Source organism: Triturus cristatus, chromosome 3_1, assembly GCF_964204655.1.
Source record: "Triturus cristatus chromosome 3_1, aTriCri1.1, whole genome shotgun sequence".
NCBI classification, from domain to species: domain Eukaryota; kingdom Metazoa; phylum Chordata; class Amphibia; order Caudata; family Salamandridae; genus Triturus; species Triturus cristatus.
Window position 1 is genome coordinate 105086839 of NC_140583.1, and position 16676 is coordinate 105103514.

Below are 16676 nucleotides of genomic sequence, written 5' to 3' on the forward strand. Positions count from 1 at the left end.
GAGTTCACAGTAGTGGCACATGCCGATGATATGCACTTGCAAGTTACACTTTGCAATAACTGTGTGCCGGATGTACCCAATTTTGTGATTAAATCAGCAGATGTTGCAGGGTGGATGACTGCAAAGTGCCTCTAGCTCCATGCCAGCAAGTCAGAGGTGTTGCTGGTGATGAAAGATCATAAGCTGTGGAGTGAATGCTGGTGGCCTTCTAAATTTGTGTGTGCACTCACACATAAGCAGGTGCTGAAAGACATGTGTGTCAGTGGAGACTCTGCTGGCATCCTCCAGGCTTAGACTAACAAAGTGGCAGGAATGTGCCTTGGTATATTAAGGGGGTTCAGACTGCTGTTGGTAGTCATTGTTGTCAAGCCATACATCACTCAGGTTATTGTCCATGAATCTATTTTCCAACAAAACATATTACTGCACCTTTCTGTAGCTGGGGACCAACAATTCTGAGATTGTGAGACTGGCCAGGGTCACAAACACAGCTGCCAGGACTCAAATAGATCCCTATAGAACCAGCTCCAATGTCAGCCCCAGTTCTTGCCATCATTGGCTTGCGTCAGCCAGAGTAGTGAGTACAAGGCTCTCAGATTTGCGTATAACATATTCAAATCATCCCCTCCTGGCATCTTGCCCCACATGCTGTCACAATACACCACCACTTGCAAAATCAGAGCAAAAGGTCAACAGCTAGTGGTTGTCGCATGGGTAAGGAGGGTGTGAGCTTTAGTGTGCAACTCCTTCACAATAGCAGCTCAAGTCTTGAACTTATTCACTACACACATTAACATCATGGAGTATACTCTGGGCTGTTGTGAGGTTTTCAAGATTCACCTCTTCACTTACATCCGGGACTCCTACTGTCACCGGCCACCTGTTGTGTTTCCTACAAGTGCGGGGAGGGACCTTTGCTGGGGAAGGTGTGTGCAACATGAGACGTCTACACAGTACAAAACTTAAGCAAGTCTCCACACAGTGGATGGTTGAATCTCTGTCAAAATGGGGCTGAGAAAAGCCCTGCCAGTGTGTCACAAAAACACACTTCCTGGCTGCAAACAATGATTTCGAGACAGCACATCACCATTGATGACGTTGTGTCTAACAATATTGTTGTCCTGCCCCAACTAAATGGCCAGAAATTTTTACCACGTTACTTCATACAACATCCATAAGTCGTAAATACGTCTGTATACAGACAGTGTGTTGTACAGTCATATGAGCTAGCCACTTGTAACACAATGACCACTTGCACATGAACATGGTGTAGCTATTACAACACGGAGGGATCAGATGTGTGGTGAGTACAGTCAGTACATCTGTGTAAGATAAAAGCTGTATTTCACATACATATGTCAACATGGTACCCAGCAGAGACAGAATATTGCTAAATTTTCATGCAGAGGTTGGCAGAAAACTCATGATTAGAATCCAAAACGTATGTATGTGTCAGACCAATATTGGCTACCAACAAAAGCAAAGCACAGGTGTCCCATGAACATGTACATCTAGTCAGACATGTAGCACAAACCGACCTGAATGTACTAATATGATGCACTCAAACAGGAACCGGTGGTCACAGTCCATGTGCCCACCAACTCACACATACCACATATGAAATGCGGAATGACATAGAATATAGTCCAATGTATGTTAAGAAAGGTTTATAAAATAAGAATGGTGATCAAGATTTACATTACATAACACACTAACTTATCTAAACAACTAATCTAAAAAGCAAAACCTATCTAAACTAACTAATCTTACACTAACGAACTTAACTCTATTAACCTAAGCTAAACTATGATCACGCAGACAAGTAGACATCATCCCCCCACCCCCCCTTAAGACATCAATGCACAATAGACATACACATACTTAAACTACACATTTACTAACTATAACACCATACTAAAACAAATATATATTTTTTTTTCAATTTTTTTTTTTTTTTCCATAAACATTAACACACATAACATTACCCCCCACCCCTAAAAGTATTTAAAAAACCCCTATGATAAAAACCTTAAAACTACATCTACATCTAAAAACCTATCTCAACTAACTATGGCTACATATACTACAAAATCTACAATCACTAACAAAATGATACTTACAAAATAATAATATTAACAAACACAATAACTGTAAACCATATTTCTGTTAGCCCCTAGATTTGGCTAATCAAATATTCCAGTCTCTGGTGGACCGTGTCCAATTTCTCCTCCAACTTCTCGATTTTCCTGTCCATGGAATCAAGTCTGGACATCAGGGTGTCCATTGCCTGCTCCGGTATGGCCTGTGGAGCAGACGATCCAGAGGCTGCTCCACTGGGGACAACAGCGGCTGATGAGGTCGATGGGGCCACGGGAGGGGGAGGATGCTGTTGTGGCTGCATGCCATCCCTTGAGGCGGGGTCGGTGGTCCACGTGTCGGTAGCCCGCTGCTTCTCATACTGGCGGGAGGTCCAGCGGAAGCCCTTTGCCACGGAGAGGATGTGTAGATATCGGGCCTTCCTTATGCGGAAAGCCCGCTCATCCTCTGCATTCATGTTATCTGTATGAAAAGGTGGACATGTGTCAGTTCACCAGAACATGCCGGACATGAAATCATAGGAAATGCATGCTGTCAGGTGTAATGTAAAACACATTTGGGCAAATCATCTTTTCCATTTGTTGCCCACACACACCAATACATAAGTACTGATTTAGCTCGGCACATACTGTGCAGTCAACTGAATGTCATGGTTGCATGGTAATCCTTGGCACACTTGACATAGTAACTAATTAATGATGAGCCATATGAATGTAAGAACCAGTCAACAGGCATCACGACATGTGATCATTTCCCCACAAAAATGACATCTGGCTCGCCTTGTATCAGTCATGGAGTCATGTGGACATGAATCTGCAATGGACGCTAGGTTCTGACAGTGTCACAGTTTGTCATGGAAGAAGAACTCCTTCCCTTGCATATTTACCACTAGCCCGTTCATTTCACACTCCAACAGAGGAATGCACTGAAGTGGCAATTGCATATTGGAACACAGAGATGTGCTTGCTGTCTACACACCAAGGAGACTCATAATTCATAACAATACTAAAATTGGATGGCATGCAGCATGCCATGTAGTACTAGCAGGGTGCAAATAACGTCAGCTTGGCGTTCACAGCATACATGCTACAAGCACTTACATGTAGCCCATGGTTTTTGTGGTTATTGTCCAATCTCCAAAACACAGTAACAAATCTACCATATCTTGCAGCAACTCAGTCATCATGACAAAGGATCAAGGATGCGTCACAGCATCATGACATAAGTCTTATGTTGTCATGAATGTGAATACAACACTATCAGACAGGATGTGCCACACTTGTGTGTTGAAATACGTTCGTAGTGTCACCTACCCTGTGCACTAAAGCACGTCACAGCAATGTCAACATCATCCCTTATCTGTTCCATGGGAAAAAAGGGACAATCAAGTACTACATTTCCAAGGGTCACATCAGAAGGACACATGACTAGCTGTTGAAGTGTGTGGACTGCAGAAATGCTCACCTGCAGTCCATGCATTAACTGCTAATGCAACCATGCTGGGCCGGGTCATCCTGGCCATCGGCCATCTCATTGATTGTGCCATACACATCCAATCATCTGTGGGACACACATTGTAAGTCCTGTACCAACATTAATTGTGAAAGTGGGTCTGTGATACGTCTAGACATGAGATGAGGCTGTCAGCAAAATAATCAAATAGGAGGCTGATTCCTGTCCCAAAAACAAATGGCTGTGGACTACAAATTTCTAAAAGCCACCCTAGGCTTGAAATATTCCGTGTGGAATTCCATGAGGACGAACCACGCATGGGCTCCCATCTGTTGTGTTACACGTAGGAAAAGTCAATGCATGGACACTACACCCGCTTTGGTACACATATATTGACATCATCCTGGAAACTGATTGGATTGAATAAGCATTTTCACTACATTATGGAAGACATGCATACTTGACACATAGCTTTGCTCTTATTCTGTGCATATGGTACATAGTGTCATCTATACTCCGTTGTAGGAATATTGCATACCTATCCAAGGTGGGTGGGTCCACGAGCACAATGGAACCACATGAGAAATGTGATGACCGACAGATTGAATGCCAACTACATGACTCACAGACATATTGATGTGCAGCTTGCAAGGCATATCCACAGGAATTTTCCATACATTACAAATTGACCTTTTCATTGACCCAGCACAAGGCGAAACGCATTCAAATACAGCATATGCTATACACAGTACGCAAACACCCCATCCAACTCGTGGACACAATCCATACATCTTCCACGGATGTTGCCTTCCTGGGGGAGACATGTCTGAAGGCCTCCTCCATGCCCGACGTTGCCATAGCCATTCTGGACGGCTACAAGAACACTGGCAGGGACCGCAACAACGGAGTAGGAGGTGGACTTGGCATTGTCATGGTCAACCACAAAACCCTCTGGGCCTCACACATCAATGACCACACCCTCAGCACCGCCAAACTCATGCACTTGAAGAGCCACACATACCACAACCCCATTCTCAGAGGAACCCTCGTCTACAGAACCCCTGGACCCTGGCCTCAATTCTGTGACACCATTGCCAATTGGTTCTGCACGCATGACTACATCCTCCTGGTACACCTGAACCTCCACCTCAAGAACCACAAACACAACAACTCCTCCACCCTGGTAGTCAACCTCGGACTCAGTCAGCTCGTCAAAACGCACACCCACTCCGCCAGACGCACGCTTGACCAAGATCCTCGGCTACCTCCCATGTCCCTTTCAGCCACACCACCAAACTGGACTGGCCATTGGTGCATCCACTACACCTTCAAGACAAATCACCACACCCCAACACATTCAACACATCACATGCAGCAGCCAGATCAAAGACAACAATGAACAGCTTGACAACACCCTTGCCCAGAGCCCACACGCCAACCCAAACTACACTGACTGCGCCACATGCAATTGCAGGCAATTGAACAATGACTGCCACAACACTGTCACCCCGATCACAGAACCCTCCAACAGACACATTGACAAGAAGGCTGCCTGGTTCACTGTGGACATACGGCCCTCCATACACACATGCCAGAAAGTACATAAAACATTGCACCCCAAACAGACACCAGACAGTATGTGGCCCACAAGAACGGCATCCTCAGACACCATCACCTCATCTGAACTGCTACAAGGGCCACCACCAAGGACTGCATAGACAACAGCGCCCCCAATAACAATGAGATATTCAACATCATTAAGGTACCCTCCAACCCTGTTTCCAAGACCAATGACATCCCACAACTGCAAGACCTGTGATACACCCTTGCCACACTCTTCCATTGCAATATTGCAGACATCCACAACAGCTACCACAACCCGTACACCTTGACAGGCACCAACACCTCAGACACCCCGGCCACCATCCACACTGACCCCCCTGCTCACCTGGAGCAATGTGAAGGACAACATCAAAATGAGGTACACCATCCACTCCATCTCACCATCTGACACATTTGCGCACCACATGTGCAGCAAAGCTAGCCCCACCATCGCAACCCATCTCCTCAAGGCCATCAACATCTCCTTCGAGAGTGCGAGCTTCCCAGCAAATTTTGATGCACGCCGAGATCAACGCCTCACTCCAGGAATCCAAGGTGGATGCAAGAGGCCTCAAGAACTTCCAGACAATTTCCCTGCTCCCATTCCTGCTAAAGGGCATGCACAAGATTGCAAACAAACAACTGACCGGCTACCTCGAGGAGTACACCATCCTGGACCTGTCACACTCCGACATCTGCAGGAATCCCAGTATTGACAATGGCCTCATTGCCGACACCAATGGCATCTGGCCCCTGATGTACAATGATGAAAGGGCGCCACACATCCGCCATGACCTCTCAGCCGCCTTCAACAATGTCTGTCAACGCACCCTACGCACAGGCCTCAAACACGCAGGAATCCAAAGCAAGGCTCTGGAGTGGACCACCTCCTTCCTCTCTGGCAGCAGCCAGAGCCTCCGCCTACCCTCATTCTGCTCCTAAGCCTCAAAGATCATCAGCGGCAGGACACAAAGATCATCCCTCTGTACAACATTGTTCATCATCTCCATGGGCACGCTTGCACACGTTGCACAACTGCACCACCTCCACATCATCTCCTACGCTGACGACACACCGCTGATCCTTTCCCTCACCAAGGACAACCTCAACACCAAAACCAACATCCACAAAGGAATGACTGCCGTTGACGAGTGGATGACGAACAAATGACTGAAGCCAAACTCACCCAAGACGGGGGTCCTCTTCTTTGGATCCACCCCCTCAGCCAGGGACAACTCCTGGTGGACAACTACACTGAGAGCAGCACCGGCAGACACCAACCATGCAAGCAACCTGGGGGTCAACCTCAAATCAACACTCACCATGACCAGGCAGGCAACGTCGTCTCATCCGCCAGCTACAACACCTTCCGCATGCTTAGCAAGATGTACAAGTGGATCCCCACTGCAACCAGTAGAAGCTTCACCCTTGGCCTCGTCTGCATCAGGCTGCACCATTGACATGCAGACAATGTGGGAGCCACTGCCAAACTCCGTAAACGTCCGCAACACATACAGAACGCTTCTGCACACCTTGTGCACAACTTCTCTTGCCACAGCCACATCACACCCCATCTGGGATCCCTGCATTGGCTCACCGTCAACAAGAGGATCGCCTGCAAGCTTCTCACCCATGCACACAGAGCACTCCCCCACACCGGTCAAACATACCTCAACAGGATAATCACCGTCTACTACCAGAATTGCCAGTGCCCTTTCAGTGACCTTGCCCTTGCCACTGTCCCCCACATCCAAAGACCTACCAGCGGCAGGAGTTTGTACTGCCAACATGCCGCAAAGACCTGGAACACCCTCCTACAGCTGAGCCTGGTCCTCCTTGCCTTCATGAGGGCACTCAGGAACAGGCTGTTCGAACAATAGCAGCACACCTCCCCCCGCGCATAGAGACCCTCACGTGTGAGTAGAGCAATTCACAAAAGTAATGATTGATTGATTGATTAATAAGTCTGACTGCCATTCCTATGGCTCATCCATATACAAATGTTTTGGGGCTAGGGATGTTGATGGTAATTGCACTGACAATGTTTCCATAGCATGATACATTGGCTAATTAATGCAAGGATGACATTAAACTGTCACTACAATATACTTGAACTTCTCCAAATTGTTCACGGACGTGAAGGATCAAATGTCATTTTTTGGGATGAGCGCACACTTATATGACACATGAATCATTGATTTGCGGTACGCGTGCACTGTTGCTAATGTACCAGCAGGCCATATATGTAGTAAGTATGGAGTGGCCGAGACCGTGAAGGTTGACTAGGAGTGCAACCTGATGATAGGATGTGTGAATTGTATCCTTGGACCTATTTGGTTACGTGTGCGTATTTTCAGAATCATGGCTGGCGTCGCAAATGTTGAAAGGAAGGAGATGATATCAAAGAATCGAGGTGAACATAGCAAAACTTCTTGCCACGTAGTGTGTTCAAGAATATGAACTTTGGACATTTGTCCATGTATGTGTTAGCATAAGATGGTGCACCCAGGAAACCCATGGAAGTTGTGTTTAACTGTATGTACAGATTCTCATTCCAGTTACAATTGCTATTGTGTACACAGATTTTAAATTGTCGTGGAATTCAACATTTAGATGCATTCAAATGTGCAATTCAAATTGTAAGACCATTCCATGCTTCAACTCCATTGCCATGTGGTATGTATGTCAAAATTGCCACACATCAATGGTGCCCAAAATTAAACTTCAACTAAATTCATCATTGACTGTCTTCAGGCTTCATGAGACATCCATTATATCATCTACATAAATTGTCACACTCTTGTTATTGTTCTTGTGCAACTCATTTTGATCACTCAGAAGTTCTGGTGTGCTACAGCTTGCTTCCATAGCGTCATGTCCATTTCCATAGTGCTTGGAACTATTGGAATGTAGATTGTAATCCTCGTGATAGTCATGGGTTTTTTTCTATTTCATTTGTTACATTCACCAGTGGTGAGGGGAGCACGGTGTATTCACATTCCATACTAGTGTTCATCTACATATCTGATCACAGGTGTGCTACCTTTTTATTCGTTATTCTTTTCTCAACACAGTATACCCCTGATGAAGGGACACAGCCTCACAAATTTGCATTGGGTGTCACAGTGATCTCTTTTCTCACATGAAATATGAAATGTGGATCAGCTTGGCTTGTTCATGGTAACAATCGTACAGCACGACCTTGCATGCATACTGAACATAATCTGTTGTCTATCTGGCCTTGCTAATTTTTGTAATAAAAAATATTTTTAACATGTAGGCGCATTCATTTTCTGTGCAGGTCTGAGTCCTAGTCACCTTTCATGCTCTAGGGCAATCAGTGCACTGATGTGAAGAGCCATGTGACAAGCATGGACACTGAGCATGGCCACTTATTGGCTGGTTGTTCTCTGTGTCACCACATTGAATCAATATTGAGAGGCATGTCAAGCCATGTACATCCATAGACCAGCTGACTCTGACCTTGCACCCCCACTGCAACCCTAAAATCACGCCCTGTACAACAATTGGTGAATGCTACATCCCCAACATGTAGTGAGCACTGTGCCCAGCATGCACTCCTCTCCATCTGGCAGGTTTCAGATGCTGTTTTATCAACTTGGCTTCGGCTACTCCAGTCCCAGTGGCAATGGCCACTCCATTTTGCCTTGTGGATAGTGGCAAGGAGTGTCGGACAGTGTTGTGGCTTCTGATCTGTCCACACATGTCCACACGTAGTACAACGGTCACAACATGTTACATCATGTTGTTTGGAATTTGGATGCAAAAGATAAGTTCTGACTGCAGCAGGAAGTTGTGAATGTACCATAGTTGCACTCATACACAGTTTTGCTTCCATCCTCGCACTTGATACACATCAAATTATATGAACATGGATACTCACTGGTGGCATTTGGGTCTTCAAAGCTGTCGACCTCCCCCTGTGTATATGGCCGTGGGCCACCTACAAGAAGAGTAACAGAAGTACAAATTGGTATGGAATCACATCATATGTACATGCAAATTTAGACCAAAACATTATTTAGCGTGACACATGCATGGAAATAACAGGACGTGTCACTCCTTTTACATTGAGTGCAGCCATATTTTTCCTAACACACATGGACAGTGGAAACACTGGATTGCTTCCACATCAATGTTCACTGAGTGTGGAACACACATGTGTGCCATCCCTGTGATTTCGCACATGCATCAACAGATTCAACACACATGCCCTTATGCAGACACTGTTGCTGACTGCTGTAAGGATTGCTGTTTTAAAAACGTGTTTATGCACATGCACATGTGTAAGCATTTATTAGCCACAGACACTGACAATGCTTCTTCGACTCTTAACATTCCCACAGCATGTAAAGCTCTATCATGTTCACTGATTGCACACTGATACGATCTTGCAGATGACTGTTGCATAGTGGCTCACACATGACTAGGGTTACATTTGGCTGCCTGCTTTACACTCCGTTCGGGATGCTGATTCACCTGAAGTGCATCCACCCTGATGTATACAGCAATCAAGGTGTACATCCATGATACATTCAAGCGAACATGTAGTTTGATGCATGTACACACTGCAGATGCACAGTCTCGGACCATCATCCAAAGCCATCTTTACCCAGCAACAAGCCCAAACTCAATCATTGGACATGCATATACACAATCCATCAGCTCAAACTTGGATCACTTTGTATGGACTGTACCAGTGGCAAATCTACACGCTACGCAAATTACACAGCCAGCAACACCCATGGACATTAATCCAGACTACAATGCACCCTGGCGTACACCACCAAGTACACGCACACTACGTACACACAAAACTACACCAACTCTGGATCATGACATGCATCGCTATCAAAGTATCCACCCTTTGAAGACTAGCCATGGAGATCTGTATCATCCGCAAAAAGACTAGCAACAGATGGAGCGTTACTCACAGGAATCATGGTAAACGCTACCTTTCCATCCCAAGTTAGCAGATGACTCACCAATCAATCATCCCATTTCATGATTAGTCTACAACAACTGTCTGGTGTGTGCACATGCCATTGCACTCAATAGGTACATCTACATCACAAAGTGAAGCACAAGCCATTGCATGCTCAACATCAAACGACTAAGTGCACAGATCCAGGTCAGAACAAGGACAACACCCCTGTGGGAACCTCGTCCAAATACCTACATGCCCCTGAGGTGTGTACACAACCCACATCACATACATCATTGCCCAACATGCATTCGCATACATGTTCCACAGACTTGTGACATAGCTCAACTCACATCTTGACTACAGACGTGCCAACAGGTTAGCAAAATGCATTGACAAGCTTGTAGACATCACACAGTAGCAACTGGCCACAAGGCACAGCCACAAGGACGGTGGCAACATCAACACATCCACCACACCAAGACCTCATACCCCCATGGCCTGACCGTTCTGACGTACACCTCCTGTCAACCATACAGCTGCATCCATATGAAACAATTAGCACCCCACACAGAAATTACAGATTCTTGACAAGTAACAACTCTAATGAGCCACAAACCAAAATGCCAACAACACCTTGCACTACACAAGCTTGGTTCTCAATGGACCACACAGATGGTTATCGTAATGTCTAGATGATTTTGCTACAGTCTCCAACACAGACACACAGCAGCACAGGAAGTCAACACGGATCGCATACAGACCACATTAGTGAGACACATGCAGACACCATTTTGCAACGATGAAGGACGGGGACGCTAAGACACCATAAATCCCCTTGATAAGGATCCAAAGCAAGGACACCATCTCAACAATCCACACACACATCAAGATTTTACAAGGGCAAATGACTCACCCAATCAATCCTCAGCAACTCCAGAAATGCTACACTAAGAATCCACTTCACGAGTTACATTGGCAGAGCTAGCATTGTGCATGCGGACATGTCCCCCTCACAGGATCACTACAACAAGCGCTGCTCATATTTCCACACAGATGTCATGTGCCTCCAGGATCATTGACATTTTCAGACACAGGTCAATGTAAACATATATCTTCATGCAAAACCTGCTACCCCTCCATCTCATCTTTGACAACATTGAGCACCACAGACAGCGCATCTACCATGATACTCATCCTTTGATGATCACAAATGTACCCCTGTCACCAACCTCTCCTACCAATCTGGCACACACGTCACTCCAGCATTCAGCGTTTACAATGAAGCTGGGTGTGTAATAGTGAGCTTATGCACCTTAAGTGGACTAGCGCATGCTTACAACCCACATGCAATGAGCTGACAACAAACATCCTGCGCAGACCACACCGTGCACCTCTCCTTTTCAAATGTATGTAACAGACTCTGCAACTGCAGCTGGATTGCGACCCTCACATGTGAGTAGGCTAATCCTGATGATGATGCCAGCTTGATTCATCTATTGATGCCGCATGCTTACATACGCAACCAGAGTCATGTATATCGTGACATATGCACAGGGTATGGACTGAAATACAAGATAGTGCAGGAATGATGCAACCCCAGACCTTTGTCTGCACCACACTGTTTGAAATTCCAAGCAATGGAATACAACATTGACATTTTAAATATTCCTTGTTCCAACAGTACTTCACTATATTCTACATCCTGGTGGTGCTGATTCATGCTTAACATTGACAATGAACTGCAAATCCAGCAAGCGTGTTTTACCATGCACTTGTGAATATGCAAAATTTGCACTCATTTTTTAAAAGGCTTGCTATGTTGCATGTTGTTAGATGTGGATGTTCACACACAACACCCATAGCCACTGATGCATGACCAGACTTACAGAGTGGCAATTAACTGGGAAACCATCAGGATGGCACTCCACCCTAAGGCTGGCCTACTGTGTCTCGAAAAAGGGACTATTTAATCATTTCATTTATCATTGCTCAATGCATGCTGCATTTGATTACAAACATTGGAGGAGAGAATCATGACATTTGTGACCTTGGGGTGTGTTGGACCTGTCAGCCCTAGGGTGGTCCCCCCTTCTATTTGTGATCGTGCCTAATTTTTGTCCACCATCATTTTTGTGTTGGACTAGGTCTCCGGGCGCTTTTCATTGCCAATCAGTGTTAAGGTGCAGGTGCTCCCTTCTCCCAAGATGGCTGCCACAGACCCCTGCTACTGCAGAGTGGTCTTTCATAGTAGCACCCTAGCTGCCAGGAGCTGGCTGGGACCCCACAACAAAGTTGCGACACCAGCCCGCCTTTTGTCCCATGGGTAGAATGGGGAAGCTCCTGGAATGTGCTGGAACCTTCTAGGAGGGAGGTGGCGTTTTACTTTGGCCGCCTTGGCTAGAGGTCACCTGACCTAGGGCTACTTAAGTGAGGAAGGGTACTTTTTGTGGTGAGTTGGCCAGTGGGGTACAGCAGAGCTGGAGAATCCACGCAGGAGTGTAGGCGGTTGGGCCTAGCCAGGGACTTATGCCTCTGAGAGTGACAGGATTTAGGTGCTGCCTCTTAAGTGAGTGAGGGACACTGTGAAACCCTCTGATCTTGCACAGCAGTAGTAGGACCAAAAGAACCTCTGCCCAGCCTGACTAGGAAGGACCTAGTCGTTAACTCCATCCCTACCCCCCTGTAACAGAACCCCCTTAAGGGCGCCAGAGCCATCTGCGCCAACAAGACTTCATCTAACACCTGAGAACAGTAACTGAATGCTGAGACTGCGTGTCCTGACTGACCCCCGAAACCCTATGCAAAGCAGATTGAAGAACCACCGGGGATCGACCAGGTACTAGCACTGTGACCCCTGCGCTCCCTGACCTGGCCTGGGTCCCTCGGCAGTGTGCTCCGCTGAGCGCGGAGCTCCCCTCCTTAATTTCAGCCCCCCCCCTGTGGCTTGGAAGCAAGCGCGCTCACCGCAGCGGGCGGAAGGCCGGAAGAAGTGCCCTTCAGTGTCACGAGGCCCGTGGAGAAGCCCGGGGACCCGTTGCTGCCGTCGCAGCTGTGCAAGAAGGTGCGCCAGGCCGAGGACCAGTTCCCACATCGCCAATGGAGCGGACGCCATCCGATGTCAAGAGCAAGGTAAGCCCGGATGCTGTGATTGACGCCGGTGCGCCCCCTGATGTTTGGGAGCCGCACCACACCCTGAGCCAGGGTTTCCTCTCCTTGGGAGTCCCCCTGGTCACCACGACTGAGAGACCCCGCCAAGGGATCCTTTCCTTGTGCCCCCCGTGACTGCACTGAAGCGTGGTGCCCTACAAACTGCACCGGAGCCCGAGAGACTCGCTCCGCAAGTCCGGTGCGCTCCCTGCTACTAGCTCCGTGTGTAGAGATTCACTGTTACTGATTACGAGTAGCACTATGCTCTTCATGTTCCCTTCTGAAGTGCTGAATGTCATTGCTTACGAGTTGCACTCTGTTATTCATGTTCCGTTCTGAAGTATTCCTTGCTAATGATTCCGAATGGCGCTCGGTTTGAAATGCTCCAGTCTGAAGTATTCCTTGTGAATGATGACGATAGGGCTCAGTTTCAAATGCTCCGTTATGACAAATGCATGGCTATTGATTACGAGCAGCGCTCTGTGTTAAATGCTCCGTTCCAAAGTGTTCCCTGTTGGCAACTACGAGCAGCGCTCTGGTCTAGATGCCCCGTTCTGAAGTAGTCATTGCCAGTTAATCACGAGTAGCACTCTGTGGAAATAGGCGCTGTTCTGAGGTATTCACCGCTCAGCGCGTAAAGCGCGGGAATCGCCACTGAGGTGCTACAGATAACCAAAGTAGCGGTGTGCCCACGAGTTCTGCCCTGGGTCCCTGCACGCCCTAGGAGTGGCGCTACAGTCCCCAAACCCTACCCTGAGAAGTGAGATACACTAGGGTGGCCTAGAGCCTTTAGAAACCTACTGGTGCATGACGTGCTGGTGAATATGGGGCGGGTGAATCCACTGCTAATCTAAGTGAAGCTTGCATTGATATCTGAGGAACTGCATGTACATCTCATGAATTGCATTTATATCGCATGAACTGCATTTACATCTCATGAATTGCATTTATATCACATGAACTGCATTTATCTCGAACTACTTGGATAAACTTGAATTATTTGCATGAACCTTTACAGTGTGGCGTACCTTATTGTGTGTGTTCCCCATTCCATGCGAGGTGCGTGTTGTATGGTTGCTTTACACACAGGCCTTTGGGTGCCCAGCCGCTCGTGTCACGTTACCGCCCTTAGGGACTGGAGACCCCGGTTTCCTACAGGGTGCATGAAGGTGTCCCTTCATGAACAGACACTACTGCCCCACGACGCAGGCAGCCATGTACATGTTAGCAACTTTGCCTGCACCTGCACATGGTGGCAGTTTGTGTACCAACACAGGGCTTGGCACCGTGATTACACATCATGGGGCAGATTTATGTTTGACTTGCGCCTCATTTACGCCGCCGTTGCGTCACTTTTGTGACGCAGCAGCGGCGCAAATCCTGTGCCATCGTGCGGGGTATTTACAACGTGACGCATCTGGGAGATGCGTCACGTTGTAAAGCCCTGCGCCACATGTAGGCGTTCCAGGGCAGGTGTGGGCGTTCCGGCGCAGGAACGCCTCCTAAAAGTGGCTGAGTGAAATCGACAAGATTTCACTCAGTCACTTTTCCAGCCATGCTGCGTCACATCCCAGCGCCTGCTTGAAGCAGGCGTAAGGATTGACGCAGCATTTTAGGGATAGGGGCACCCAGAGCCTTGCTGGAGCTGCGTCGCGGTTGCAAAGCAACTCCAGCAATGCACCATCCATACGACGGCAGATGCGTCACGCATCTGCCCATCCGAGTGCCACGGTGCGCCGCATCATGAATGCGGCGCATCAATGGTGGTGCACGAGTGGGCAGATGCGTGGCAACTCCTCTGGCGCATCTCTGCTGATTAGCAGAGATGCGCCAGACGTCATGAATCTGCCCCTTTGTATCCAAATCATCCTCCCCCTTGTTCACAGCATGACTATGAAAAATCAATTTATTTAACTGGTGCATGTGTCTGTGTGAATAGAGAAAATTTCTATGTCAACATCATATATATTGGGGCCGATTGAGGTTTCCTGGCGCATCCCTGCAAATCAGCAAGGATGCGCCAGGAGAGATGGGTCACACAAGTTTACCCTTGCGCCACCCATGATGCGCAGCATTTGCAATGCGGCGCATCATGGCGCAGGAATAAACAGATGCGTGACGCATTCGATGGCGTAAGGTTGCCGCAGTGCTTAAGTTGTGTTGCAAGCGCAACGCAACTCCAGCACTGTTCCAACCTGCCCATCCCTAACATGGTCTGTCAAGCCTTACGCCTGCTTCAAGCAGGTGCAGGGTTTTGATGCCTCATTGTCGGAAAAGTGAGTCAGTCACATATTATAGATTTGACTGAGTCACTTTTCCGAGGGTTATTTCCGCCGTTACACCCACCCTGCATACATTAAACCTGACGCAGGTTTAATGTAGCGCAGAGCTTTACAGCGTGACACATCTCCATTGATGCGTCACGATGTGAATAGGGCGCAAACTGGCGCAGGGTTTACACCACCGCTGCGTCACAAAAGTGACGCTACGGCGGCATCAAAGGGGCACAAGTCCCTCATAAATCTGCCCCATGGTTTCCAACATATGTGTCTGTGGCCACAGAACAGTCTTTTGTATTGCATGCGCTCATATGTAAATCCAAACAGACCATTGCAACGCCAATTGATTGGTCATACGATTTGTGCAGAGGGAGATATGGCATAGATTAGCACCTCTGAAGAGAATATATGAGTGACAAGAAACATTGACTTACCAACTGGACCACCAACTTCCAGGCCAAGATGATCGAGCAGGTCAGCCTCCCTGCTGATGACGTCCTGCCAGCGGTGCTTTATCTGGTGGGTTGTCCGCTGGATCTGGAATAGACGCCCCAGATGTTGCTGCACAGTGGTCCACCGGCGCTTGCGCCCTGCTGTGTCATACCCCTGACTGACCCTGCCCCCCATGCTGATCATCCGGGGCAGGTAGTGGAATATTAGCCATATCATCCCGCCAAACTGTCGATCGGTCAAATTTCGAGACCTTCCCGACATGATTTATGATGACGTAAAGGAAACTTAATAAAATCGACAAAGGAAACTTATTTAAGATTGACCTAATATGTACAATAAAATAACACACCACTATATGAAGCCTTAAAACTAACTACCCCAATCGACAAACACCCCACAATACTAATGTTACAGACACACACAAGACTCACAAATCACTAAAGACATAAAAACACACCTCAAAAGACACAGGGGACAGACAAAAGACACTTTGAAAGGCAAATCAGGACACCACAGACTCCAAACAACTCCACCAGCAAGCACACACCGAAAGCAAGTAAGGGAAAGTGAAAGTAACTGTGCACTTCCTGGTTTGGGAGGTTCTGGAATCATTGCATCATTTCCTGCTTCGATGCGACACGTTTTGAAGTTTTGCGTCACGCTTCCGTTGATGCGTAGATTGTCACTTATTGCAGTTA

General features: G+C 47.3%; 1 protein-coding gene across 1 annotated transcript; it reads right to left on the minus strand.

The window, feature by feature from the left end:
- Positions 1 to 2150: 2150 nt before the first annotated feature.
- LOC146859779 (uncharacterized) lies at positions 2151 to 16220 on the minus strand. Its single transcript, XM_085646293.1, has 3 exons — positions 15960 to 16220; positions 9056 to 9115; positions 2151 to 2559 (listed from the first exon to the last, which is right to left on the minus strand). The coding sequence occupies exons 1-3, from the start codon at positions 16192 to 16194 to the stop codon at positions 2174 to 2176; spliced, it is 681 nt and encodes a 226-aa protein (XP_085502419.1). The 5' UTR covers positions 16195 to 16220; the 3' UTR covers positions 2151 to 2173.
- Positions 16221 to 16676: the final 456 nt, after the last annotated feature.

What these genes read in the sequence shown, in the direction of transcription:
- LOC146859779 (XM_085646293.1), bottom strand. Translation starts at nt 16,194, where the DNA reads ATGATATGGCTAATATTCCACTACCTGCCCCGGATGATCAGCATGGGG. An exon ending in GGAAGTTGGTGGTCCAGTTG is followed by an intron (nt 9,116 to 15,959) that starts GTAAGTCAATGT and finishes CTCTTCTTGTAG; the next exon opens with GTGGCCCACGGCCATATACA. An exon ending in TGAAGACCCAAATGCCACCA is followed by an intron (nt 2,560 to 9,055) that starts GTGAGTATCCAT and finishes CTTTTCATACAG; the next exon opens with ATAACATGAATGCAGAGGAT.